Source organism: Populus nigra, chromosome 2 (assembly GCF_951802175.1).
Source record: "Populus nigra chromosome 2, ddPopNigr1.1, whole genome shotgun sequence".
In the NCBI taxonomy this organism is placed as follows: Eukaryota; Viridiplantae; Streptophyta; class Magnoliopsida; order Malpighiales; family Salicaceae; genus Populus; species Populus nigra.
The window spans coordinates 35,988,959-36,014,913 of NC_084853.1; the positions used below are offsets into that span (position 1 = coordinate 35,988,959).

Here is a 25,955-nt window from a genome sequence, read left to right on the forward strand (position 1 = left end):
GCATAAATAATTACAGTAGCGTGAGTGGTGATAATGGTGTTATAATTGATAGGTTAGAGATTGAGCACAAAGACAATATGAAATGTACTCAACAAAAGAAAAGTATTGATTTAGGCTATCTTGATCCTTTAGATTACAAGTTTACTATTATCAGAATGGTAAAGTTGTTCAAAGGTTATATAGACATGTCACGTGTTATTAAAAGACTAAAATTGATATATAAAATTGTTATACATAATCAATTAAGAAAGAAAAGGAATTGGAGAGCCTTGATTGGATATCCATAAGATCGAGGCACAGACAGTTTGAACTCAAGGACTAGTTCTTTCCAATATGGAGAGATTGATGCATGAGATTTTGGTCAAATATGTAGCCTTATAGTAACGAGTATAATTTTTTTTTACTTTTATATTAAGATGAAATCTTTTTAAGATACTTAGAGGCCTTATTCCTTGAAAGATCTTTTTTTTTTTATAGCCATTTAAGGTTGTTAAGGCCTCCATATTAGGTCCAGAATTTACTACTTGAAATTTATTATATTTTTCTAGTTGGTTTATGATTTTTTTCTATTTGGTTTACAATGCTTTATTATTTTTCCAGCTTTAAAGATATTTTTTTCATAATATATTAGTAGTTTATAAGAGCTTTAATATTCAGTTTTAATTAAAGAAAGTATTGAGTAATAAAAATTCAAAAACGATTCTTATGGTTGAGATCTTTTGTGACATAATTATGTATTTCTTTAGGCTTGTAGTCTTTCTTATGTTATTTGTGTTTGTATCGATTGGTATCAAAGCTACATCATCTGGTATTTAATGCATGGGGTTTTTTAGTTATGAATAAAATAAAGTATTTTAAGAGTCTTTGTTATGATGTTTATTTTTTTTTAATCTTTGAGCGTTTTGACATATAACAAATTTATTTATCCTTTACTCCAATTTACGTCAGTATTATAGTTGCATTATATAGGTTATAGAGACTCTTGCTTAGGTAATGGTAACATAGTTTCAATAAACTACAAAATAGTGGAAAAAGCGAAGGCAGTGAAGATATTTTCAAAGCTGTTTTTTTTATTTAATTTTATGATAATTAAAATAAATATCTAAAAGGTATCAACTAATTAAGATTCTAGAGAAAAAAAATGCATTTTTTAGTTAAAATCCTGACTTCTTATTTATGTATTTTATCATGTTTTAACGGAAGATGTCTTTTTTATTAACAACATAATTGTTTGAATAAAAAATTAAGATAATTAAAATAAGTATTTTTAAGAATTCTGATAATTTAAAATCATGAGAAAATAATATATTTTTGAGTCAAAATCCTATTTTCTTTATTAATTTTTTGATTTGATGAAAACATGTATTTTTTATGGTAGGAAAGTAGCCAACCCATAATTTTTCTCTTTTATCTTTCTCTTTCGATGATTTTTTCTCACCTCTCTTAACATCTAAGAGCCTAAACATGAGAAAATTGAATTCTTAAGACCCAAATGTAAAAGACCTAAAACTACAAGGACCTAAAATATAAAAATAAAAGCTTTAGGAACCAAAATAAACCTTTATGAAAACTCCAAGGAACAAATTGAACTTTTTGCAACATCCCAAAACTAAAAAATAAGAAAAATAAAGTTGTAGGACTGGAATAAAAATACATAAAATAATAGGGACCAAAGATGAGAAAAAAAACTTTAAAGGTTAAATTAAACTTCTTCAAAAACTTGAAGGATCAAAGTAAATGTTTCACAGCACAAAGAAAACTTGAAGCATCGTTTTCCTAAACTGCTACCTGAATGACAGTTCTACCCCTGGTTTCTAACTGCCCGAATCCTTCTCTCTCTATAATAATAAAAAAACCGCAGCATGTGGTGGTAAACGCTGCAACAAGCAACCACTAAAAACAGCATCTCACTCAATGACATCTCTCTCTGTCCAAACGCTGCTCGTGCTGATCGTCTTCGTAACGGCATCGTTTTGCATGATCGAGGAAGCGAGTGCAATAGAAGGACAGAGGGAATTCGATTACTTCGCCTTGTCTCTGCAATGGCCTGGCACCTACTGCCGCCGCACCCGCCATTGCTGCTCCAAAAATGCTTGTTGCCGAGGGTATTTTTGTTCTGCCCTTCTATTCTGGCTTCTAATTACTTTTCCGATTCTGAACTTAACGGTTTCTGATTCTATAAAGTTTGTGTGATTTAGCTTGTGCCTGCTGGAGTTCTTTTATTCTATTTTCTTATTTTTTTTGTTTATGTAATGGAAAGAAAACCTGGCAGTGGAACTAACATAGCATCTGTCGTATGTTCATTTTTTTTTTGTGCCCAGCGCAAATGCTCCGACTGAATTTACAATCCGTAAGTAGAATTCTTTATGTTACAAATCTCAATTTGATGAATCTAAGGACTAAAAAGGCTGGTGGTTGGGTCTCCTTTTTTAGTTGCATTTTTGGAACCTGATTGTTATCATGCTAATGTGTTTACTGTTCTTGTGTGGATAGATGGCCTCTGGCCTGACTATAATGATGGAACGTGGCCTGCGTGTTGTACTCGATCCGATTTCAATGAAAAGGAGGTATCTTTCTCTTGCTCCTCCATATGCTTCATTTGAATCTTACTTACTCGTATGAGATAATGCCTTTGCAATGGAGTTTTAAGTGATAGAAAATAGTTTGCACTAAAAGTGATCTTGACTTTGTATTTTTTGGACAAATTAAGTTGTAGAATCACTGCCAAAATTATGAAAAAGCTTGCACGTTATGCAATATTCCTATAGAGAACAGAAAAACATCATTTGGTCTCGTAATGCAAGGAATTGGGTCTGATAGCTATGCTATGTGCCTTTTTCTAGACATGAATAATAAGGTATCAGTACCAGGGTATGGGAGGTTTTCCACGTTTTAACTTTTTTTAAGTTCCGGCAACCATTTTTGTATTCTTAATGGGAAGCTGTATAGCATGGTCAGCTGATATGGATGCATTTCATGCTCTTATATGTATTTATGATGCAATTACCTATTTCATATAAGTAAGCCTTTTGGATCTTATCTTTTCTTACAGGCTGCAATTTCTCTTCAGACCTTTTCAGAAGATTTCAACCAACCATAACATGCACACACATAGAATAGGGGTGTGTTTGCATGTATATCTTCAAGCATGTATGCTGGTTGACTTCTGTGTTTAAAACATCAGCTATGTTTTCATACTACTTTTATGTCCCAAGTACCCAAACTATTTTTATAACATGCAGATCTCCACATTGCATGATGCTCTAGAGAAGTATTGGCCATCTCTTAGTTGTGGTTCATCATCATCTTGCCATGGTACAAAAGGATCCTTTTGGGCACATGAGGTGGTTTCAACTGCTGACTCTGTTTGTGACTAAATTATCGTTTTCTATGATTCCAAACTGACAATACTTTGTTTTTCATGCTATGTGATGGCGAAAATGGGGGAATGCACATTGGCAGTGGGGTAACTGTCCTCAACTTTTGTTCTCTTACATGATATGATTTCATCGTAGTTTGCTGTCTTTTAGATATAAACAGAGAGGGAGTGGTAGTTTGGAGACCCGTATCCAATGCCTGGTAGTGTATTGAGAGATCCTTGTTACATAACTTGGGCCTAATAATAGCCAAAGCAACTCTAGCTAACATTTTTAGATGATGGGCGGCTTTGTTACACTTTCAGATACCTAGGACTTTCTCATGATGGATGCAAAGCTTTCTCTGTTATGCATATATCACAAATAATAAGATATGGTAGTAGATATTCAGAGGCCATGTGCAATGCTAATGTCCAGCTCTATGACTAATTTGGTGAAATACATAAAATTTTAATTCAAGGTTTTTTTGTTAACTGCTGACTTTGGGACAGTTAAGTGTAAGACAACCCACAAGCTAGACAGGTCAAGAAGTGGCAGCCCATGGAAGCTATGTGTCATAGGAAAAACGTTCTGTATCATGTTTGGGGACCGAATAAGAACATTTGATTCAAAGGTTGATGATATTTTGTTACTGTATGATGGATGACATTTGATTGTACTGGTACAAAAAAATGTTGACATTGGATTGCGATGCTGTACTCACAGATGAAAGATATGATGATCTTCAATGCTCTCAAATTTCTTTTATGTATTTATTTGTTTTTCTACTGATGAAAATAAAATGCCATTCGTTATTTTGAATGGTATTTGGCTTTAGAAGATATCAACTACAAAAATTTGCTGAATGCCTTTGCATGTGAGCTTTGCTTCCTATTGAGTATGTTGACCAGTAATTGAATGTGAATTTTCACACGAGTTTTTCCGTGGCATTTAACCTTCAGTTGGAGGGTCTAGAAGGCATAAAATTATGGATGTCTCTGGAATGAATTTTGCATATGTTTTGTATGCAAAACTCTCTACTTACCCTTTTTCTCTGTTCTTGCAGAGAAGCATGGAACTTGCTCCTCTCCAGTTGTTCACGATGAATATAGTTACTTTTCAACAACCCTCAATGTCTACTTTAAATATAATGTTACAGTAAGTGGTCAGGAGTTTTGTGATGATTAATGAACTTTTAATGTCTAGTAAGCTACTTTTAACATACACAAGAATCTTGAACAATATTCTGATAAAAAAGGAAGATTATATGTGGCTCTGTGTGTGTGTGTGTGTGTGTAAAAGGAAGATTATATATATTATGCAGGTGTTGGTTTTGATCAAATTTTATTGAATGCCTGTAACATAGTCAAATATTAAACACTCTTTTATATCATGATTATAAATGCCATCTAGATAAGCATCTAATTTGTGCACATTCCTATAGTTTTGTTTTGCTAATTAATCCACCTTGTGTTGCCTCCATTTACTAATAATGATGTAGTTGAAATTCTATTCAATAAACTGTCAATCTTCGGTTTCAAAATTTATGATCGTGTGTGTCAGTTGCAATCATTTTCTCTATGTCATCTTTTTATGCTCTTATACATGATTTTGTGTTGAAAATTAAAATATATTGGGGAACAGTTTGTATGTGAAATTATTTTGCTCATTGAATTGACCAATAACTATCCTTTTCAATTCTTGTGCCAGAAAGTACTGAATGAAGCAGGATATGTTCCTTCAAATAGTGAGAAATATCCTCTTGGAGGCATTGTATCTGCTATCGAGAATGCTTTCCATGCAACCCCGCAACTGGTTTGCTCAAAGGGGGATTTGGAGGAACTTCGTATATGCTTCTATAAGGATTTCAAGGTTAGACTTTGTTGTTTATGCTTCTCATGGTGTACATTTCAGTCCTAGTTAAACTGGTTAGAGAAGAACATTCGGGTATTCATTGTTTGTAGAGCAACAAGCAAACAGGTGTTATGGTGGTAACTTTGTACACAGATGATGTTAAGAGGTTAGAGGCCCACTGCTGTTTGTTTGTTCTTTATCTTTGACTTTAAACTGCAAAAAGTCACAATAATTTAATCCTAACAGTTCTTCTGATTACCTAATTTTTTATCCTGTTTTCCTATGTATTATTGATGGATCAGATGAGGAAATTATGATGTTAGTATTCTAAATGAAGCCCCTTAGTCTGGCATAATTCACGTATATGATGTTAGTATTCTAAATGAAGCCCCTTAGTCTGGCATAATTCACGTGCTTTTGTGTATGCAGAGCATCCATTGATGTAAAATTTTATATTTCAAATTGTTCCTCCTTTTTCATGAAGAAAATTGCTTTGTGTTTTGACTCCTTCTTTTACAGCCTCGGGACTGTGTAATTCAAAATGACATGTACACTTCAAAGAGCTCATGTCCGAAGTATGTTAGCTTGCCAGCATATGTTTCATTGGGTAAGTTTCCTATGCTATCATGAGAATAGATTGTATTACCATAACAATCCTTATCTCCTTGCATTACGGTCAAGTTGTGTGATGGTACAAGTTTTTAGCAGCTTGCTTGCCTCTAACTAATCAGTGGTTTACTGCGATGCTGATTTGAATAACCAAAAACTGGTGGTTGGAGAATAACTTGTGGATTGTTCACATGGGGGCGGGATGTTTTGCTGATTATACTGACTTATGGCATAGGTTTCCTGTAGGACCCACAAGATGGACAAGGGTGTGAGATTGATTTTTATTCTTGCTTTTTTCTCACTGATGCTTTTCTGTAACTAAACCCATGGCCATTGTTTTTTTCTTTTCTTTCTAAGGTTTCAGAAACTCTTGTTTCTAGAAGTTCTTTGCTGGGTGTCATAGCAATAGTTTTACCAGGGTGATGATGATGCCACTCCATCAATTCATAGTGGCACTTCACAGATTGTGAAATAATGTATTTGAATATTAGCTAAAGTGAAGTGCTGTTATGAATTGATGGAGTGCCATTATCAATTCCCATTTTACAAATGCTAGTGTTTTTAATTATATAACACAATGTCCTTGTGGCAACAGCATTCATTTTTTGAGAGATGGAATTTTGGTGCTTTTGTTTCTCAAAAATCACAGCTCTAGACCACTCCCAAGACTTAAGTTTCTGTATCTAATATCACCGTGCCACTGAATTTATCCTTGTTTTGCTTGCACTTCTCTTTTTAGATTTCTGCTATAGTTGTGGGATGTTTAGTCGGTAGTATTGTCATTTCTGGTCTTCAGGACTTGTCTTGTGTATTGGACTGTTCTGTATGTTGTTAAAGTGGGAACACAATTTCGGCCAATCACTTGCGCCATATCAATTTAGCAGTCTTGTTAGCAAATATGTTCTGGAAACTAGATTTCCGGCAGGGCAGTGGGAAGGAAAAGAGGGAAACCATGGCTTGAGTTGAAGGGTAAAAGTGGTATTGTTGGTTCTAGCTCTCATTTGCTGTAAGGAGACAGTTGTGGATTAGGAATTATTAAAGCAGCATTCCAGTGGTCAAGGAACTCTAAGAACAGAAACTGTGAAACATGGATGATAAACTAAAGAGAATTTTGACTCATCATTTCTGTTGGAAAAAAAATGAGTTTGTGAGATTATTCAAATCACCTTTCCCCTTGCTCTTTTTATAAGGTTCATTATTTTCGTGTGCGGTAGTGCCTGAATGCATGCTCTAGAAATGTGAGCTTATTACAACTAATTTTACTAATGCTGGTATTCAAGCCCCCATAAATGATGGAATTTGCCTCTAGATTAATGCACAGTTCTAGGTCTCCTTTTGTTTTGTTCCGCATTTTAGGTCTGCCTTCACAAGATGGATGGCAATGCGTTTCCATTGTCCTTTTTATCCTTTTCTCTCTGCGCACCTTTATTCATCCAAGTACAATGTGATTTGTGTGTGTCCGACTCCCATTTACATCACTGAATATTGTTCTAAAGAATGTTTTACCAGATTCTGGCTAACTTTTGTGTCCGTTTCTTTATCTGTAGGGCTTGACGGAGCTGGAACAGAAGTCTCGTGGGTGCCTGATAATGAAGGTGACGAGGCTCTTTGAGATCACGCGAGACATTCGTGCTGTATGTGATTCACAGCATGAGAAACTGGTGTGAAAGTGATTTACGTGTCATTGTTTGAGTTGTGAACAATTGCTGTTTATTGTACCTGACGTGTAGATTAAAATAAAGTGTTGCTGAAATCTGATCCACTTAATAGCCTTGGCAAGAAATGTTTGGAAAATCATATTCAAGGTGCCGCCACATGCACATATCGGACCCGCAATTTCTTGCATATTGTCAGTTGATAATGCTTGCTACATGAAGCTCGATGTGATCGGCTGTTACGTCATATTGTGAGCTTTTCAGATTACAACCCTTCAAATGATCTGCACGTCACCCAAGTTCTACTTTAATAATTTGTTTGTTTTTAGTGAATTTGAGTTTGGAGCATTCGAGCTTGCTTGCCGTGCGAAAAGGCTCCAGCAGTAGCCAAATGTTCGGTTGATTGGTCCAGGTTAGGTTTATTCGAAACCCACCGCTTAAGATCTAGGGAGAATCGCAAACAAAAGTTTATTTTTGAGAAATAAATGATCGATTTTAAATCCGATAACCTCACTTTTCGAACCTTTCTTCCAAATATATTTCCCATTTTAATCAAACGATACATTTAAGAGTTTGATGTTTTTGTTTTTTAAACCTGATATTTGCAAACATGAATAATTGCTTTTTTCACTTTATAATCATAATCATATTTGATTTCTTTTAAGTTTACAACAATGGATATATATTACCATAATAAACATCTTACATACGAGAAGAAATAAGTAATTAAAAAATAGTTATAATTCGGTTATTTTTTGGCGAATTAATCAGGAGTCGAAGTTTCAGTCCTGCAATCCCAATTTCCGAGCCATGCTTCATCTAGATTGACCATTGCATGCATGTCAAATTGGAAGGAAATGGAAGAGAAGTTCCTGTAAGCTCATGCATGCTGCAGTATACAAGTCGATGGTATTAGAAACTTGCTAGGTTAGCAAGGACCAAAATTTAGCACCAAATTGTATGAACATGAAAAGTTTCCTGGTGATGAAACTTGCCACCATCCTTGGAAACCAAAAGTTACAGTCTTGTCTTGCTTCCAAAAACTGATCTTATACACCCGATGAAGATTGGACCAGGCCACGATTAGCCCAATCGAGCTAAGAAATTGAATGCTGCTGGTATAATGGGGTTATGTTACCCTAGAAAACATGTAGTCCGAAGAGATGCAATTCTGTTGCATGACAGAAGCTTGAGGCTCAACCCTTGCAGCATTACTGATGGCAGATGAATGTTTTTCTGGCAAACTTTTAAACCTATAGCTTAGTCTGGCAGCAAGTCCACGCCTAATGAGATGCCCAAATGCAGTCATGAGATCTCCTAGTTTATTCATCAAAGCAGAAATGCTTGGCATTCATCTGGATGTGCTCCGAGTCAATTCTTGACCCACTGAAAAGAATGTGAATCATCAGCTATCAAAGAGATGAAACCTAAAGAAAGGAGACATCTCCCCTCCTTCCCCTGCACCTCTACACAATACCCTAGCAGAAATAGCTAATAGCTAAGCCGCATAAAATTAAGCCACGTTCCTCCACTTAGCAAATGCCCACTTCATCCACGTGGAAAAGCAAAACTTTGAGAGGTGTTCCGGCAGATCTGCCTGCAGAAAATCACAATGACCAGATGGTTAGCAAAACACACTGTTGGTCTTTTATTTGTCACCTAAACTAAGAAGAAATCATAATATATGAAATCTGTCTGTGTGGAAGATAAGAAAGAAAGACTCGTAAGAGCAATTCAAGAGGATTGAAAAAATAAACAAACAAAAATAATTGATGTATTTTCACATTACAGACAGTTTCTTATCTCTTAGCACCTGTGTCAAAGGTAATGCAAACACAAAGTAGAGGACAGACTTGAGATTTTAAAAAGACCACACCAGGATTTATTGCCAGGTGATTTGACAAGCTTTAGCTATATAGAAATGTCTAATGCAACATGTATTGCTAACAAGGTCATAAAGGACAGCAGCACATCATATCATAGCATGAAAGATCACACGACAGGCATTCCTCACTTGTAGCATGAAGATTTGCAAGAACACAATATCAAGAGAAAAAAATTCCATACTGGTAAAATAATCTAGCTGTTTCATATAAAGCATGAATAATGCGACTCACATTAGTCCATGATGCAGAAAACCCATCTGTTGAGAGCAACCAGCTCCCATCCCTAGCTTGCAAACCTAGTTTACTATTTGATGTGTCTAAATCCAGCAGACCATGGTCATAGCTGTCGTCATCATCGGAGTTCCTTTTCCTTTTCTTTTTACTTTTCTTTTTCTTCCTGCTCTTTCTTTTAGTTGATGCTCTATCATCCATTTCAGAGTCATTTTCTTCCAACAATTCATCACCATGCAGCAGCGCGAATCTATCAGATTTGCGGAAACTTATACCATTATTTGAAAATAAAGATTCCCAGGCCTCTGGACTCTGGCATTTCTCTGATAATGCATAATGAAAGGCCCATGACTGCAGCCCCAAGATCTTGATTCCTCCTGTGGTTTTCATCTTTAGGCACTCATTCAGTATAGGGACAAAGCTGTTAGCACTGCTTGAAATTGAGCAGATATGAGACACAATATCATTAATTTTTGCCTGTTCCTCCTGGGATTCTTCATCATGCAAGAGCTTTAGAAGTTGACGTCCTCGATAAATAACCGCATTCAACAGGAGCAACTGATCAATAGATTCATAACCATTGAATTTAGAGAGCACAAACTCAAGCAGGCAAGAAGAGTCCCCAAAATCATTCGGCTCCATTCTCCGATTCAAATATTTACAAAGTGATTCAAGAAAAGCACAGAACTCCTGCTCTTCAAGTGTGATAAGTAGATGCTGACACAAAACAGAGAAAGACTCCTCCATGAGAAACTCATTAATGACTTCCCATACATCTCTTGAATCCTCTTCATACATCAACCCCACAAAAAAATCTACAAAGAATTTAGTCTCGACGAAAAAAATATCACCATCTCTTAACGAGTCAGCAAACTCTCTAGAAGTCCAAAAGTCAGGCACATTTTCAAGAAAATTTTCCACCGTTCGTAGGATATCCAACTCAAGAAAGTAATGTGGCTTGGTTGCAACCACAGCAGGGGATTGCCCATGTTTACCCTTCCACTCAAGCTCCTCCCAACATATATTTCGATGCACAAACGCGAATTGGGAAAGCGCTTTGGCACCTTTTTTATGCCTTAATCCAGTACTAGAGAAGTTGGAAAACCATTGCAATATACGGGTTTGATTTCCTGCATGAGAAAATAAAATCAAATAAAAGAAAAAAGAAAAATTAATTCACAATCAAATCAAATCAATTACCTTTTAATATTCACGAAATTAACAATTTCACTAATCAAACCCTAATTAAAAAGGCCGAACACAATTAGCGAAAACAATGAGAGGTAAAAAAAAACTTGCCTTGAAAGAATTTCTCAAGCACATAACTTCTCTCGGCCAAAAGTGTTCCTGCTTCGTGCGGTCTCTTCTGAAAAATCAATTGCCAGAGCTGGGAAGCTAAACCTTTCTTGCTCGTCGTCCTCAATAAGCTCACAAAAAGCTCTCTTTTTTGGTAAGGAGTAAGGGAGGTGATGCATGATATAGTGTTGTAAAGCCATAAACGTGCTTCTGATCGAGTAATCAGTGACCAAATAACTGATTCTAGTTCCTTCAAAAGCCATATCATTCGCTTTGCACGTTCACTATCTTCCTCGCGCACGTCTTCTTTCCTCTTAGCTTCTTCTCTTAAGAACAACTGAACCATTTGAAATACCGAAATCTTTCGACGGCGACGGAATTCCGGTATGGTTGTTTATCTTCTTCTCTCTATCTGCTTCTTTGTGACTCGTGTGAGGATTAAGGGGGAGAGGAGGAAACGGTTTGTCGGTTATCAGGGGAAGTAGTTGAGTGACATGTTGCTCGGTTCTTATGGTTTAACAATTCTAATTAATTCGTCCCTGAGATTGTTAAGGTTGTGGGTTTGGTATTTTTTTCCCCTCCAATGTTCTTTTTATTTTATTTAGTATATTGTTTTTGTATTTTAAAAATATTTTAATTTTTTTATATTTTAATATATTTTTAAATTAATATCAAAACAATTTTAAACAAATATATTATTTTAATATATTTTTAAGTAAAAAAATATTTTAAAAAATATCACTAATTCTCAAAAAACTTTTATTAACTTAAATATTCTTAATTTATATAAAAAATAAAGAAATGAAATTACGAGGGATGTCTAATTAAGTTTTAGCTAACTTCGATGATTATGGATCAAATATATATTTTTAAGATATTATTTTTTTAAAAAAATTATTAAATTAAAAATATCTTAATATTCTAAAGTTGAATAAACAAATAATTTGCGTATTAAATATTGTAGTGTATAATATATCAAAATTATCAAAATTAAAAAAAAAGTATTAATTTAATAATTTTTTAAAATTGAAATTATTTTAAGAAAGTACTCAAAATAGTTATAAACACACTCCGAAACAATTATAAAAATCACAAGGAATCTAACTAATTCGTTTCAGGGCTAAATTATAATTAACAGTGTGTAATTAATATTCATTATTTATTAAATCATGTTTTATCTTCTTAACGACGCGTGGGATAAAACAAGGGTGTGACTGTGAAGAGCCTCCCCTTGTTACTTTATTAATAAGCAAAGCCCTGAAACTGACGCGTTAATAAAGCAAAATCATCTCGTTAGATTTTGGAGGTATTGTTGCGGTTTAAGGCAATGTTCGGAAGCGGTTCAATCATGTTTTAAAAAAAAATTTAATTTTTTTTTTATTAAAATTTAATATGATTTATATATTTTAAATCTACATTGATATCAAAAATAATTTTTAAAAAATAAAAAAATATCATTAACATGTATTTTGACACGAAAAGTTATTTGAAAAGCACCCGCAACCACACTGCCAAATAAGCTATTTATTTTTTAAAATTTTTATTTTTTATTTTTATTTTAAACTATTAATATTAAAAAATAAAAAATTATTTTAATATATTTTTAAATAAAAAATAATTTATACCGTATTCTTAAATAAAATCTTAAACTTTTCAAAATTTTAAATTTTTTTGAAAATATTTTATATTAATATTTGTTAATATTTTATTATTATTTTAATGTATTAATATTAAAAATAAAAAACTATTTTAATATATTTTTAAAAAAACGTGCATCATACTTCTAAACAAAAGACTCAAGTATCTAGTGGCTTTATGTACAAGTCAGACAGGCACCAAGCCAAGTACCTAGCACTTTCCTTTCCTTTATCACTTCATCTGTCTTGGCTTCCTTCACTAACCCTAACCCTAATACTAGCTATTATTACTCCATCAAGCATTATCTTCCTCCACCTTCGCCCACATTCATCAGGTAAGTGATTGATCCCCACAACCTAGTAACCGAAAAGATGCTTGCTTTTTTTCTTTTTTCAGTACTGTATTTATCGTAGAAAAATCCGCAATGTAACTTTATCATTATATTAGAAAGGTTTGAAAATTATTCAGAGCCTTAGTAGTATTTATTTATTCAATAATTTGTTTTCTCAGTTTGTATTTTTGGTGATTTAAATGGATAAATTATGATTTTTTTTGTATTTTTTTCTTTTGTTTTATATTTGATGAATCAGGTTTTTCTAATGTTGACTCTCTCTCACTGGTGTTTATGGATTCCTCTCATGTCCTAAATTTGCTATTAGCCGTTGGTGTTTGGTTTACTGCCTATATTTCTGTTGCCATTCTCTCGTCCCTCCGGGTTTTTGGTTCTCTCTGTTCCTGGTGAATTACCAGCACTAACTGTTTCAAAAAGGGTTACCATGGGCTACGCGCAGCTTGTTATCGGCCCTGCTGGCAGTGGCAAGGTGATTTACTACCTTCTAACTCTTTATTTATGCTGTTTGTTACCGCTAAATCCATGTTGTTTCCTGCGAATCCTTTCGAGTTTTCTCATTTGTGTGTACATGTGTGGTTGCTTGTCCTTGGCTTGTTTATGCAATTGAACTTTTTTGTTGCTTCAATTCAGTCAACATATTGCTCCAGTTTGTACCGACACTGTGAAACCACAGGGCGTTCAATACATATTGTGAACCTAGATCCTGCAGCGGAACAGTTTGACTATCCTGTGGCTATGGGTGAGTTGATTTAACCTGTTACTTGATGTCTTGGAGTCAGGTAAAATGTTTGATTTTACATTTTTAGCTCTAAGTCTTGTTTGCTTGCAGATATCAGGGAACTCATTTGTTTGGATGATGTTATGGAGGAACTTGGGTTGGGTCCTAATGGTGCTCTGATGTACTGCATGGAGTATCCTTTTGCTTTGTCCAATGTTTGAGTTTCCTTTTATTCTTTTTTCCATTCATTAAACTATTTCATTCCCCTTTGTTGCACACTCTTGCTGCTTCATGTGTTTACTGGGAATTTTTACTCTTTAATGTTAAAATGCTTAAGGAATTGTGTTTATGTGTTCTCAGCATATAGTTTGAGAGTACAGGCATGGATTTTAGTGTAATTGCTTCATGTGCTATCTTCTGCGTTGGTCCAAATTGTTGGAAATGGCTATGCTATTAGCATGCTGTGGTCTCCTTAAAGACCTAGTTTTTTTTTCTATCTTCTTTCAATTTTTGGAGTCAAATTTGAAGGGCCTTAATCTAATGATTAGAGAACTGGAAGACAATCTGGATGACTGGTTGACTGACGAGTTGGATAATTACATGGATGATGATTACCTTGTTTTTGACTGCCCAGGTATGCATACTTATCTTTCCATGTCTGTTTTAGTATGATGTCACTCACCCACACTCTTATAATTGTCCATCAGGATGTTTTTTTCCTGTGATAATTTAGCAAATGAACTGTCTTTTCAAGGGAATCATCAAGAATGATTCTAAAGCAGATCTTGCATGTCAAATATTTGATTAGATATTTCTAGTTTTCCCAATTACCAGAGTTTTTCATGGTTTGTTAACGCATGCTTTAAGAGAGAATGTGTCAGGGCCTGTTATACTTTATAATTTGTTTATTTTCTTGACAACAATATTTATGATTACTTCTTATAAAACGTGAATGTTTTATAGGCCAAATAGAACTTTTTTCACATGTGCCAGTGCTCCGAAACTTTGTGGAGCATTTGAAGAGTAAAAATTTCAATGTTTGTGTTGTATACTTGCTTGATTCACAGGTATGTTAAAGTTGTCCTTTATTGCCTGTCTTTTACAAGCACCAACCTTAAAATTTGACTAATCACTACACTCTCACTTGGTTTGGAATTATATTTTTATCAGTTTATCACTGATGTGACCAAGTTCATAAGTGGGTGTATGGCATCTCTTTCTGCTATGGTACAACTTGAATTGCCTCATGTTAATATCCTCTCCAAGATGGACCTTGTAACCAACAAAAGGGATATTGGAAAGTGAGTTCATTAATTCTCCATGACTGTTAAAAGCGCTATTATGTCAATCTGAATATGCTGATCTTTTCTATGTTTTTCCCCTGCTTTTTAGGTACTTGAACCCACAGGGTCATGTTTTGTTGTCTGAATTGAATCAACGCATGGCACCTCAGTTTTTTAAGCTAAACAAAGCTTTGATTGATCTGGTGAGTTTCTAGGAACAAAAGTTGCTTCATTTTAGATGACGCGGTTTTTGCATTGGGTTACTTTGACCTCGTCTCTTTTTTTTTCTCATGGTAAATTGGGTCTCAAAGAAATGAAATTTGATATCATAACTTGGAGGCTGCAGTTGTTGTTGTTTAGCATGAGGTTAAATTAATATCTGTGTCCATCGTCTGCTTGATTTGCTTTGTTACTAATTTTTACTTTTCTTTTTGGTATAAGGTCGATCAATATAGCATGGTGAGTTTTGTGCCTCTTGACTTGCGGAAGGAGAGCAGGTACCCCCTCGTCTCATCTCTCTTCCATTTGTGGCCTTTGAATGGTTGATGCCAAGGCTGTTGGATTTTTCTATCTGAAGTGAACTCGAGTTGATAAGATATAGTTGCAATAGAACTTTCAAAATAACATCACAAAATGTCAATTCAATGGGCTAGCATTTTCAGAAAATATCATCAGATGAAATAATTGATGCCAGAAAATGCGATTTACCTGGAAGTTCCAGGTGTTATATTAATTATTTTTTGGGCAAGATAGATGTTAAGATTTCTGTAATTGGAGAGCAAATTGTTGTGTCTGTGATATGAAACCCTTTTGTAAGTTTTCACTGCTCTTAACATGCTGGAGTTGCAACCTTGTTTGGTTTAGCATGTTGCTGCTGGCAAAGATACCTGGACCTCTACCAAGTTCTCCGTTTTAACTTTGTTCACGACTGCTGTCTGATCATTGTTAAGATAATTGTGTTTGTATTGTGCAGCATTCAATATATACTGTCCCAGATTGACAACTGCATTCAATATGGAGAAGATGCAGATGTGAAGGTTAAAGATTTTGATCCAGAAGATATTGATGATTAGCTTCAACGCTCGAGGATGTCTTCGTTCATGTTACTCGAGGTACTGGCTTTGACGCAGTCATTCCTGGAAAAACTGTGTAGATAAGTAAAGATGGGCAAGTTGAGTGCCTTGTGTTCCTTTAGTTTTGAGGTTGCCAAAGTTATAGGTTGCTTTTAACAAGACGAGTTCTATCAATCTAAACATTTACCATGGACTTGAAAAAGCCATGCATTTTATTCGTTGAAAATGTGTGCTGCCCCATTGCAGCCATCTCCAATGGAAGATAAAGGAAGCTAAGCATTTTATTCGTTGGAAATGTATGCTGCCCCATTGCAGCCATCTCCAATGGAAGATAAAGGTACAGGTTTTTATTTTCTTTGGATCAACAATGCTTTCCACGCGGTAGTTTTTCTTTCCTGCAATTTGGGATGGAAAATTCGGGTGCTGGGCTGTGTCAAGAATCCTCCAGTCTAAAAGCAAGGCCCTCTGTGCATGGAATAAACGAATCCAAATCCTCCCATTTAACATGATCAAACGTTTACTGTTATAAATTTGCATCCCACTTCTCAAGCTGACTGCTCCACAGTTCCAACCTCCACACAGATACATTATGATTCCCCATTGAAGCCATCTCCAATTGTCCAGGTCTCCAACCCTGTAAACTGTCGGGCAGTGTTTTAACTCGCCATCATATGGCCGCGTTTCAACAGGCAGCCTGTATGCGCCGATGAGCATGTCATGGCGGTTGAAAGATCACTACCACGAGAACCTAAATAGAATCCACTACTAATAAAAAGGCAGGCAAAAATACGCGTCCAGGTTACGTAAACAACAAAATTTAAAGGGTGATCGTTGTGGTATTCCTTCAGTATTTCTGGGGGTGGGGGGTTGCATGGTAGATAGCACTTTTTTAGGAAACAACTAGCACAAAAATACCTCCTGTTAGAAGAAATAAAAATCGTCAGAAGAAATAAAAAATAAATATATTGATATTTTGTTGATTCACTAAAAATCTAAAATGGCATGGTCCTTTCTCTGCACATAATATTGTTCATGTTTTTACATTTTATTGTCGATATACTGTTCAATTTTTATTATTTTTTTCAATTATTTGGCCTAAATTGAAGGACAATTGTATTAAATTTTTTAGTTAAGGATAAGATTTGAAAGATCGGGGACATAGTAAAAAAGACATCACTAATGGGTGATGGTTTTAAAGTTCACACAAAAATTTTAATCTAGTCCTCAAACTTTACAAATTATACATATTCAGTCCCTCAATGTTTTTTCAATTCAATCTTGGTACAAAAGTTTATTTTTGTTACTTTTTAATCCCTGATTTGAGAGATAAAAGAGAGATAAAGGTCATCAATTCCTGTAGTAGAGAGAAAAAACAATGTTGACACGAATTTTCACCATCAAAATAGTCGATCTTGGTGTCGGAGGATTCTATTTGATGAGGCGGTTTCCACTTAGATGTTTTTGTGCCATAAAATCACCTAAAAAACTAGATTTGAGCTCGATAAAATTTTTGATTTTGGGTTGATCTTAGTTTTTTGTGTGATTTTTTTTCTAAGGCTATTTACGTGTTTTTCAAGGTGTTTAAGCTCTTTTCTAGACGTTTTAGGGTTAAAATCGGGTTTTTATATCAAAAAAACATAGAATCTATTTTTTTGGCCACCATAGTGGCTAAAAACCAGGGAATATCAGACGACCTATTTTTTTTTTTTCAAAAAACAAGCAGATAATCTGTTGTCCGGCCAAATTACATTAGAAAAAAATAAGACCCGCACGTGAGTCCTTCTTAGATGGGCCAAGTGCTAGCTTAGCTAGACAAGCCTAGACTAGCCTTTTTTATATCTTTTGTTTGCTCTTTTTTTTTTAAAAAAAAATAACATGTATTTTTTAAAATAATTTTTTTAATTTATATTAGAATTAATACCCCTTCTCTCTAAGATTTTATTGTTTGTATTTAGCCTTTTTTAAATAGTGATTGTTTTTCATTATTTTGTTTGTATTTAGTTTTTAAAGAGATTATTTTACTTCATCTATAACTTTTTTATGTTTTATACAATTGAAATTTATTTTTAATAATAATTTCTTTTATTTTTGGAAGGTATTTCTAATTAGTGCAACCTTGCGAGATACTTTTTGCCTTTTGATTTTATTCAATCAATTTTATGTATGTATTTATTTTTGCTATTATTTGATTAAATAAAAAATTAATTTTAATAAAAAATCATCAATAATGACTTTTTTTCATTTATTGACACGGATGATTCTCAATTTATTTTAATTAGATACGTGCATAACATTTTCAATTTATACTTGATATTTTTTATGTAAGAAAAATGTTGAAAAAGCTTACATGTTCAAATTTTTTTAACCAAAATATTTAGCTCACAGCAAAGTGCGGATTAAATAGCTAATAAAAAAATAAAAGGCTTGGGGGAAATATTGTTCCCTCACGCATTATAGATTCACACTCATGGCATTGTGGGTTCACTGTGCCCATGAGTTTTTTTTTCCGTAATCCTTTTTTATTTTGCCCTGTAAGAGCCTAATTTAAGGCTAATTTAACTAAAATTATTAAGGAATGAAAAAAAATTAAAAGATAGAGAATGAAAATGAAACACATGGAGAAGATCGATGGTGTTTATTCTTTACAAATTATAACAATTGGATCCCTCTAGTTTTTTGAGTCTCAACAAAAATCAATTTTTGTTCAAAATTTTATTTTTCTTAATTTTTTAGTTCTTTTTTTAAGAGGGAAGAGAGAAAAGTGTCGGATTTTGAAAATTGAGAGAAATAATTATTGTTGATACTTATTTTGACCACCAAAATAGTCTATCTTTATGTCAAAGATTCTATTTAATAAGGGGAGTTCAAACTAGGTGTATTTTTCTAATCTTGAAATTGCCTTAAAAAATTAAGTGTCCAAACACTTGGACCCTTACTAAATGGGCTAGACACGTTGGCCTGACTTGTTAAGCTCAACCATGCCTGATCTTTCTTTTTTTTTTGAAATTTATTTTTTTAATTAATGCTTTTTTATATGTATTTTTTCAAAATATTTTTTTAATTTATATTTATATTAATACCCTTCTTTCTTTTATTTTGTTTATTTAACTTGTTTCAAATAACAATGATTTTTTTTATGCATTCAATTTTTGAAGAGATTATTCTAATTCATCTATAAGCTTTTTATGTTTTATATAAATGGATGTAGTTTTTACAAATAAAAAATATTTATTTATGATAATATTTCTAATATGTGTAACCTTACATAATATTTTTCTCTTTTATTTTATTTAATCAATTTCATGTGTGTCTATTTCTATTATTGTTTGATTAGAAAAAAAATATTAATTTTGGTAAACAAAATCATTAAACAAAACCAAGTCAAAGGCCCATATTGTAAAGTCAAATATCTTAATTTATATATGGCTCTTAATTTTTCTATTTTTTTAATCTTTATTTATCATTAATTACTTTTTTTTCCATTTATTAACACACATGGTTCTATATTTATTTGATTATATGCATGCTTAAATTTTTCGATTTACATTTAGAATTTTTTTATATACAAAAACACAAAAAAAATATTCAACTCGATGCGAGTAATGGGCGAAATAGCTATTATAAATAAAACTAAAAGGTGTGAGAAGAACATTGTTTCCCCACACTCATTAGCACTGTGGATTACAATAGTAATCCACGATGCTTTTTTTTTGCATTTTAATCTTTTTTTTTCTTTGGTTATTGATTTTTTTTAAAATTTAGTCATTATATGATATGTTTATAAGGGTTTAGAGTTGATAATTTATTTTAATTTTCCTTTTATATGGTTATTCCAGTATCAGAAAAATATCTCAACATCGCAGTATAATCTATTTTTAAAAAAATTTAGTTAAATAAAAAATAATTTTAAAAAAATTAGGTTAATAAATTTCGTAGAGTCAATGACCTAGTTTGCGAGTTAATAATTTATTTTAATTTTCCTTTTATATGGTTATTCCAGTATCAAAAAAATATCTCAACATCGTAGTATAATCTATTTAAAAAAAAATTAGTTAAATAAAAAATAATTTTTAAAAAATTAGGTTAATAAACTTTGTGGAGTCAATGACCTAGTTTGTGAGTTTAACATGGTACTTCTTTTTTTCTAATTGAACTCGATTATGTGATTATCTATTTTTATTTTTATCATTTAGTTGAAAAAATAGTTTCGGAAAAAAAAATTTGTTATTAAAATTTAGAAAGTTCATGGGCTTGTTGACGAGTATAACTTATTTTTATTTTTTTATAAATTCATTTTTTGATTTATTATTTGATATTGGACTGATTGAGAATTGAGTTTTATAATTTTTTTCGTTTTGTTTTCTATAAGGTTATCATAGTTTTTTTTAAAAAGTCTCGGTATTGGTTTGACGTTCTATTTTGTGATCTTCTATTTTTGTTATTATATAATGAAATAAATTATAGTTTTTTTAATAAAAAAAAGTTATTAATCCCAATGGAGTCCATTACACAGTTTACAGGTTTGACGTGTTAACCCGGGTTGCCCAATTCACAAGTTTAGTTGGTTTACTCATCAAACATGCTATGTTTTTTTTTAGTTTCTTGTATTTTAATTTTTCTAATTGTTTTTTTATTTCACTCTTATTCAATATTGGATTGGTTAAGAAATAGAATTCATTGTTCATTTTTTTTCTACTTTCTATAGGGTTATCACAATCTTAAATAAATGTTTTTTTTTATGGTTAATGCTCGATTTTAAAAGTATATAATGTTATCATAAAATTAAACAACAATAATTTACAAAAACAATAAAGTTATTAAACTTATTGAAATCCATAACCTAGATCACAGGGTGACCAAGGTTGATCCAATCTGGCATCGTCTCAATATATAAAAAAAATTATTGTCTTAAAGTTTTTTTAAAAATCATATCATGTTTTTACCAATCATCCAAGTTATCTTTGAACTTATTAAATTAAGTAATTTATTTTGGATTAACTCTCACATAATTTAATTTAAAACTCAAGTTAGACAAGAAACTAGATTGGCAGATTTCAAAATCAAACTACTTCATTAAATTTAATGATATTATAAAAAAAATATTCTCCTATCTCTTAATATATTTCTTTTTAAGTTTAGAAAAGGAATAATTCCTATAAAGACGGACTAATATCCTAGTTAAATGAACTCTAAAACACGTGGGGAAAGCACAGTAGCTTTCCCCACAAAACATTTTTTTTAGTTATGATTATATTATTACTACACTGTAGCTAGCTGTCTAGCTTTTCTTTTGAGCCTAGGAAGTATTTGACTTACAGAAGCAAGATCATGATATTGGTGCATTAAATGCTTTGAAAATTTACACTGTCTTTTCTTTTTCTCTATAATTGGGTCTTTTCTTCTTCTCTGCAGTTGAGGGGGTTGCTAAATTTTCTGACATGCCATCGGCTTGAAAATAATTAAAAAAACGTGCCAAGAGACAATGAGCTTACACAACTAATTTTTGCATCTTGGGAGTTGTGTTCAACAATGGCTTAGGCATTGGGATAAAATATATGCATAGCTAGTTGTGGAGTTGTGCATTAAATGAATATGACATTGACATCATTATACACACATGCTTGCCCTTACCTCTTCATTATTTGATGTTCTGTTTTAGTTAACACTTTTATTTTGATTAGTAAAGTTGGCAAGCCCTTTTTGTTTTTATCTGTAATTGCTTTATTGCATAAGATGATGCTCTTTTAGAGTGTTTTTTTAGCAATTCAATTCACTAGGCTCCAAGCTCTCTTATGATATTTAAGGTGTTTTTTGTGCAACTTTTTTTCTTTGGGTTGGGTTAGCTTTTATCAACAAGTAGCGTTTGTTGAGGGTTCAAGTGGGATGCGCATCTTCCTTTTTCAATGTATGCCAACCATAATTTGTCATGCTTTCCTGTTTTTCATCAGATTTTTGCATGTTTTTTTAGGGTAGTACTTTCTTTTTATTGTACATTGGTTCCTAGGTTGTTCATCATTTCTTCTTTTTTATTTCACCCATAGTTGCATGTTGATTTGTTATCGGTTTTATGCATTAGTTTTTTTTTTCATTTCCCTGTTATTTATCATTGATTTTTCTTAGTTGTTTTAGTTCTTCATTCCCTCTATCAAATCATCTTTCAGGAGAGGACTTAGAGTTCAAGGTTAGAACATGCCTCTGTTTGTTAGCTTTTTCCTTCTCAACAATATATAGAGAGCTATAAAAGTGCAAAATCACTAGGTAAGAATTTATAAACCCTAACTTTTCATTTTGAATTCAATATTTCACATTCATTGTAGTAAACTGTACCCTAAAAATCTAATAATTTGAATACGTTAAGTTTTTTTAATACTTTAATAGGTCTCAATTCATAGATCATGATTCGTTGAATACCTTGTCAAGTGCGTTGTTTTAATTTTTTATTTCAAAGTTAAGTTCCCCAAATATCCTCGTAGTCTGCATTTCATAAATATTTTATTGTGACATTAGTATCTTTTCATCTTGCACTTGACTTCTCTAATCCTTTTTACTTGAATATGTTATAAATTATAATGAAAAATTAAGGAAGCAAGAGAGGAAAAACTATGTTTTCATTCTTTAAACCAAGCGAACAAACATCAATCAATAAAGGACATTCTCCATCCAATGTTGATGTCTCAAATCGTAGTGAACAACCCCCTTTCAAATCTCAAAGAGTTGAAATTGATGTTAATACTCCTAAATGAGATCATGGGTTACGAATTCCAGTGTGGCAACATCTTATTAATCAACAAGATGAAATTAGAAGAGCTTATATCAAAATGGGTCCATATCAACCTAAGTTAGCAGAGTATCCAAGGACTGAATCAGGGAGACAATATCATCAATTTCAATACACTTGGTTTGATCAATTTCCTTGACTAGAGTACTCTCCATGAAAGGATGTAATATTTTATTTTCCATGCTTTATCTTTGAAAACAAAGTGCCTTGTAATCTCATATTCACCACTGAAGGCTTTCGAAGTTGGAAGAGGGTTTAATGATGGGGTTAAGTGTGCACTTTTGATGCATGTGGGAAGTCCTATTTCACCACATAATAATGATGTGAAATCTGTTGAAGATTTAATGAAAGTAAGTAAACATATTGATAAAGTGTTGAATTTAGGACAACAATTGAAAGTGTTCGATGGCTTAGCTTACAAGCATACACATTTAAAGGTCATGATGAATCTTCAACTTTTAATAATCAAGACAATTTTGTGGAGATCATAAGACTTATGAGGAGATTGAATGTGGGCATTGATGATGTTGTCTTAGAAAAAGCTCCGAAAAATGCAAAGTATACCTCACCGACTATTCAAAAAGAGATTTTGCATATTCTCGTGAACGACATGAGGAAAAAGATTTGTGAAGAAGTAAGAGATGCAAAGTTTTGTATTTTGGTTGATGAAGCCAAAGCATCAAATAAAGAACAAATGGCTAATGTTATGAGATTTGTTGGCATTCAGGGTTTTTTACAAGAGCGCTTTTTTGGTATTGTTCATGTTTCAGATACTACTTTAACACTCAAAAAAAAAATTATGATGTGCTCGCTCGATATAACTTGCATATTCTCAATATGCGAGGTCAAGGGTATGATGGTGCTAGCAATATGTGTGGCGCATTGAACGGACTACAAGCTTTATTTCTTAAAAATTACCCTTATGCATATTATGTACATTACTTTGCTCACCGACAACAACTGGCATTAATTGTAGCAGCTAGAAATGAGATTTCTATTTAGTTATTTTTCTCAAAATTAACAACCATTATCAATCTTATTAGTGCTTCTCTTAAAAGTTATATCGAGTTACATCATACTCAGGCTATAAAAATTGCACATATGGTAGCTAATGGAGAACGTGAGACTGCTAGAGGGGCTAATCAAATCGATAATTTACATCGAAGTGAAACTACTCGGTAGAGCTCTCATTTTGATTCTATTTGTAGCTTAATAGATTTGTATGGTGCAACTATAATTGTGCTTGAAAGTATGGTTCAAGAAGGATCTTCTAACTCTATACATGGAAAAGGTAGTGGTTGTTTGATTGTGATGAAATCTTTTGAATTTATATTCATCTTATATTTGATGCATAAAATAATAAGGATTACTGATTTACTTTGTTGAGTTTTGCAACAAAAATCACTAGACATCTTAAATGCAATGGATCTTGTATCAACTAATAAAGCATTGCTTCAAACTTTGAGAGATGCTAGATTTGATCTTCTCCTTGCAAATGTGCAATCTGTTTGCACATAATATAAGATTGACATACCACATATAAATGCTTCGTATAAAAAAGCTAAAGGTCGTTCATGTCAGTAACAAGGATCAATGACAGTTTACCAGCATTATCATTATGATATATTTAACTCAACAATAGATTTCCAGTTGGAAGAATTAAATTCTAGATTCAGTGATGGGACAGTGAAACTCCTTGTACTTAGCTTTGCTTTAGAACCCAAAGACAACTTTAAATCATTTAAAGTTGATGTTATTTACAAGCTTGTTGAAAAATTTTATCCTAAAGATTTCAATTAACAAGAGATGTATTATTTGAGATCTCAGCTAGAGCATTATCATATTGATGTAATTCATCATAAAAGCTTTCAGAATATGTCTACCATTTCTGAATTATGTCGAGAATTAGTTGAAACAAATAAGTCACAACACTATCATTTGATTGACAGGTTGGTTCGTCTTATTTTGACTTTGCATGTTTTCACGGCTAGTACAGAGCAAGCATCTTCAGCAATGAAACATGTTAAAACTGTGTTTCGCAATAAAATAGAAGAGGAGTTCTTAACGAATTCTATAATAATTTACATTGAACAAGAGCTTGTTGAAGATATTGATTTAGATTTGATCATAGATAAATTCTGTTCTACAAAACATTGAAGCGTGCAACTTTGATTGTATAATTTATTTTTATTTTTATTTTCAATTTTATGTACTTTAAATTTTATTTTATTTTTTATATTTTGTGTTATGTATTTGGATTGAAACTTTATTGTTAACTTGATAAATTTATATATACAAGTTAATGATTGATCTTAAAAAATAATTGATGTGTATTTGTATTGTAGCTCATGGCAAAAAAAATTCACGGCTCCGCCCTTGAATACAGTGTTTATGTTGTCAAAACAAAACTGAATGAGCAAAGTTTTTTTTTTTTTTTGCCTGTAATGGATGACCATGCAAATAGTTTAAAAATTAGTATGAAAGACCAGTTAATGAGCGAAGGTTGCTTCTTCTTTTTTCGGCATAATGGGTGGCCATACAAATCATTACAAAAATTAGTGTGAAAGATCTGTTAGGCTAATTCTTGATTTTTGTTGTTTTTAACCATTGATTTATTTCGTATACTAATTTCACCTCTAGGATGTTTCTTGGTGTTGGAGAAGAAAAACAAAAAAAAAATTCCTATCTTTTCTACGTTTTTTTGGTCTACTATTGTCTTTATATTTAGGGATTCAAGGTCCAATTATGGGAGATTATTTAATTTTCATGGAAAAAAGGACACGTATGATTCATTATATTGTATATTAATTTGTATATGTTTATCAGCATCACAATTAAGACTTGGGTTATATATTTATTAAGACATGTTTTTATTAGATATAAGCATTGGTTTTTTCATTGTGCTTGAGAGGAAAAAATATTTTAAATCAATATCTTCTTAGATCTAATGCGAAAAGAAAAATTCAAAACTACATACAAATTGACACTTTTAAACATGGCTACCATACATGTATTAATGGTATGAATGACATTTTAGGAAATTACATGGGATTTATGCTTAGGGTAAATATTCTTTGTTTAAGAACATGAGCTTATAACGGATTTGGCATGCCTGAAGACCATATAAAGAAAGGAGGTCATAATTCCCTGTTTTTTAGCGGTGTTTACATACGTCAATCTACGAATTATAATTGTGCTTGCCAGGATTGTCTTGTTTCTTTCACCT

At 32.5% G+C, this 25,955-nt stretch overlaps 3 protein-coding genes across 4 annotated transcripts; 2 read left to right on the top strand and 1 right to left on the bottom strand.

The window, feature by feature from the left end:
• The first annotated feature begins 1,848 nt into the window (after positions 1-1,848).
• Positions 1,849-7,616, top strand: LOC133682120 (ribonuclease 2). Its single transcript, XM_062105381.1, has 9 exons — positions 1,849-2,105; positions 2,322-2,350; positions 2,494-2,567; positions 3,243-3,344; positions 3,463-3,466; positions 4,423-4,514; positions 5,067-5,228; positions 5,730-5,817; positions 7,367-7,616. The coding sequence occupies exons 1-9, from the start codon at positions 1,915-1,917 to the stop codon at positions 7,429-7,431; spliced, it is 807 nt and encodes a 268-aa protein (XP_061961365.1). The 5' UTR covers positions 1,849-1,914; the 3' UTR covers positions 7,432-7,616.
• Positions 7,617-8,384: 768 nt separating this feature from the next.
• LOC133682118 (uncharacterized) lies at positions 8,385-11,389 on the bottom strand. Its single transcript, XM_062105380.1, has 3 exons — positions 10,891-11,389; positions 9,592-10,721; positions 8,385-9,071 (listed from the first exon to the last, which is right to left on the bottom strand). Exons 1-3 carry the CDS (start codon positions 11,231-11,233, stop codon positions 8,988-8,990), a joined length of 1,557 nt encoding a protein of 518 aa, XP_061961364.1. The 5' UTR covers positions 11,234-11,389; the 3' UTR covers positions 8,385-8,987.
• A 1,307-nt stretch (positions 11,390-12,696) lies between these two features.
• Positions 12,697-16,177, top strand: LOC133681424 (GPN-loop GTPase 3). 2 transcript variants are annotated; one of them, XM_062104465.1, is made up of 10 exons: positions 12,697-12,859; positions 13,116-13,346; positions 13,508-13,616; positions 13,707-13,788; positions 14,144-14,229; positions 14,559-14,662; positions 14,766-14,896; positions 14,988-15,081; positions 15,320-15,375; positions 15,852-16,177. In XM_062104465.1, the coding sequence occupies exons 2-10, from the start codon at positions 13,302-13,304 to the stop codon at positions 15,949-15,951; spliced, it is 807 nt and encodes a 268-aa protein (XP_061960449.1). In that variant the 5' UTR covers positions 12,697-12,859; positions 13,116-13,301; the 3' UTR covers positions 15,952-16,177. The 2 variants fall into 2 exon arrangements, with proteins under 2 accessions (XP_061960449.1, XP_061960451.1); XM_062104467.1 differs by having other exon boundaries at positions 13,185-13,346.
• The last annotated feature ends 9,778 nt before the right edge of the window (positions 16,178-25,955 follow it).

What these genes read in the sequence shown, in the direction of transcription:
- LOC133682120 (XM_062105381.1), top strand. Translation starts at nt 1,915, where the DNA reads ATGACATCTCTCTCTGTCCAAACGCTGCTCGTGCTGATCGTCTTCGTA. An exon ending in CCGATTTCAATGAAAAGGAG is followed by an intron (nt 2,568 to 3,242) that starts GTATCTTTCTCT and finishes TATAACATGCAG; the next exon opens with ATCTCCACATTGCATGATGC. An exon ending in GCCAGCATATGTTTCATTGG is followed by an intron (nt 5,818 to 7,366) that starts GTAAGTTTCCTA and finishes CTTTATCTGTAG; the next exon opens with GGCTTGACGGAGCTGGAACA.
- LOC133682118 (XM_062105380.1), bottom strand. Translation starts at nt 11,233, where the DNA reads ATGGTTCAGTTGTTCTTAAGAGAAGAAGCTAAGAGGAAAGAAGACGTG. An exon ending in GCTTGAGAAATTCTTTCAAG is followed by an intron (nt 10,722 to 10,890) that starts GCAAGTTTTTTT and finishes TTTCTCATGCAG; the next exon opens with GAAATCAAACCCGTATATTG. An exon ending in TTTCTGCATCATGGACTAAT is followed by an intron (nt 9,072 to 9,591) that starts GTGAGTCGCATT and finishes GATTTTCTGCAG; the next exon opens with GCAGATCTGCCGGAACACCT.
- LOC133681424 (XM_062104465.1), top strand. Translation starts at nt 13,302, where the DNA reads ATGGGCTACGCGCAGCTTGTTATCGGCCCTGCTGGCAGTGGCAAG. An exon ending in TGACTATCCTGTGGCTATGG is followed by an intron (nt 13,617 to 13,706) that starts GTGAGTTGATTT and finishes GTTTGCTTGCAG; the next exon opens with ATATCAGGGAACTCATTTGT. An exon ending in TATACTTGCTTGATTCACAG is followed by an intron (nt 14,663 to 14,765) that starts GTATGTTAAAGT and finishes TATTTTTATCAG; the next exon opens with TTTATCACTGATGTGACCAA.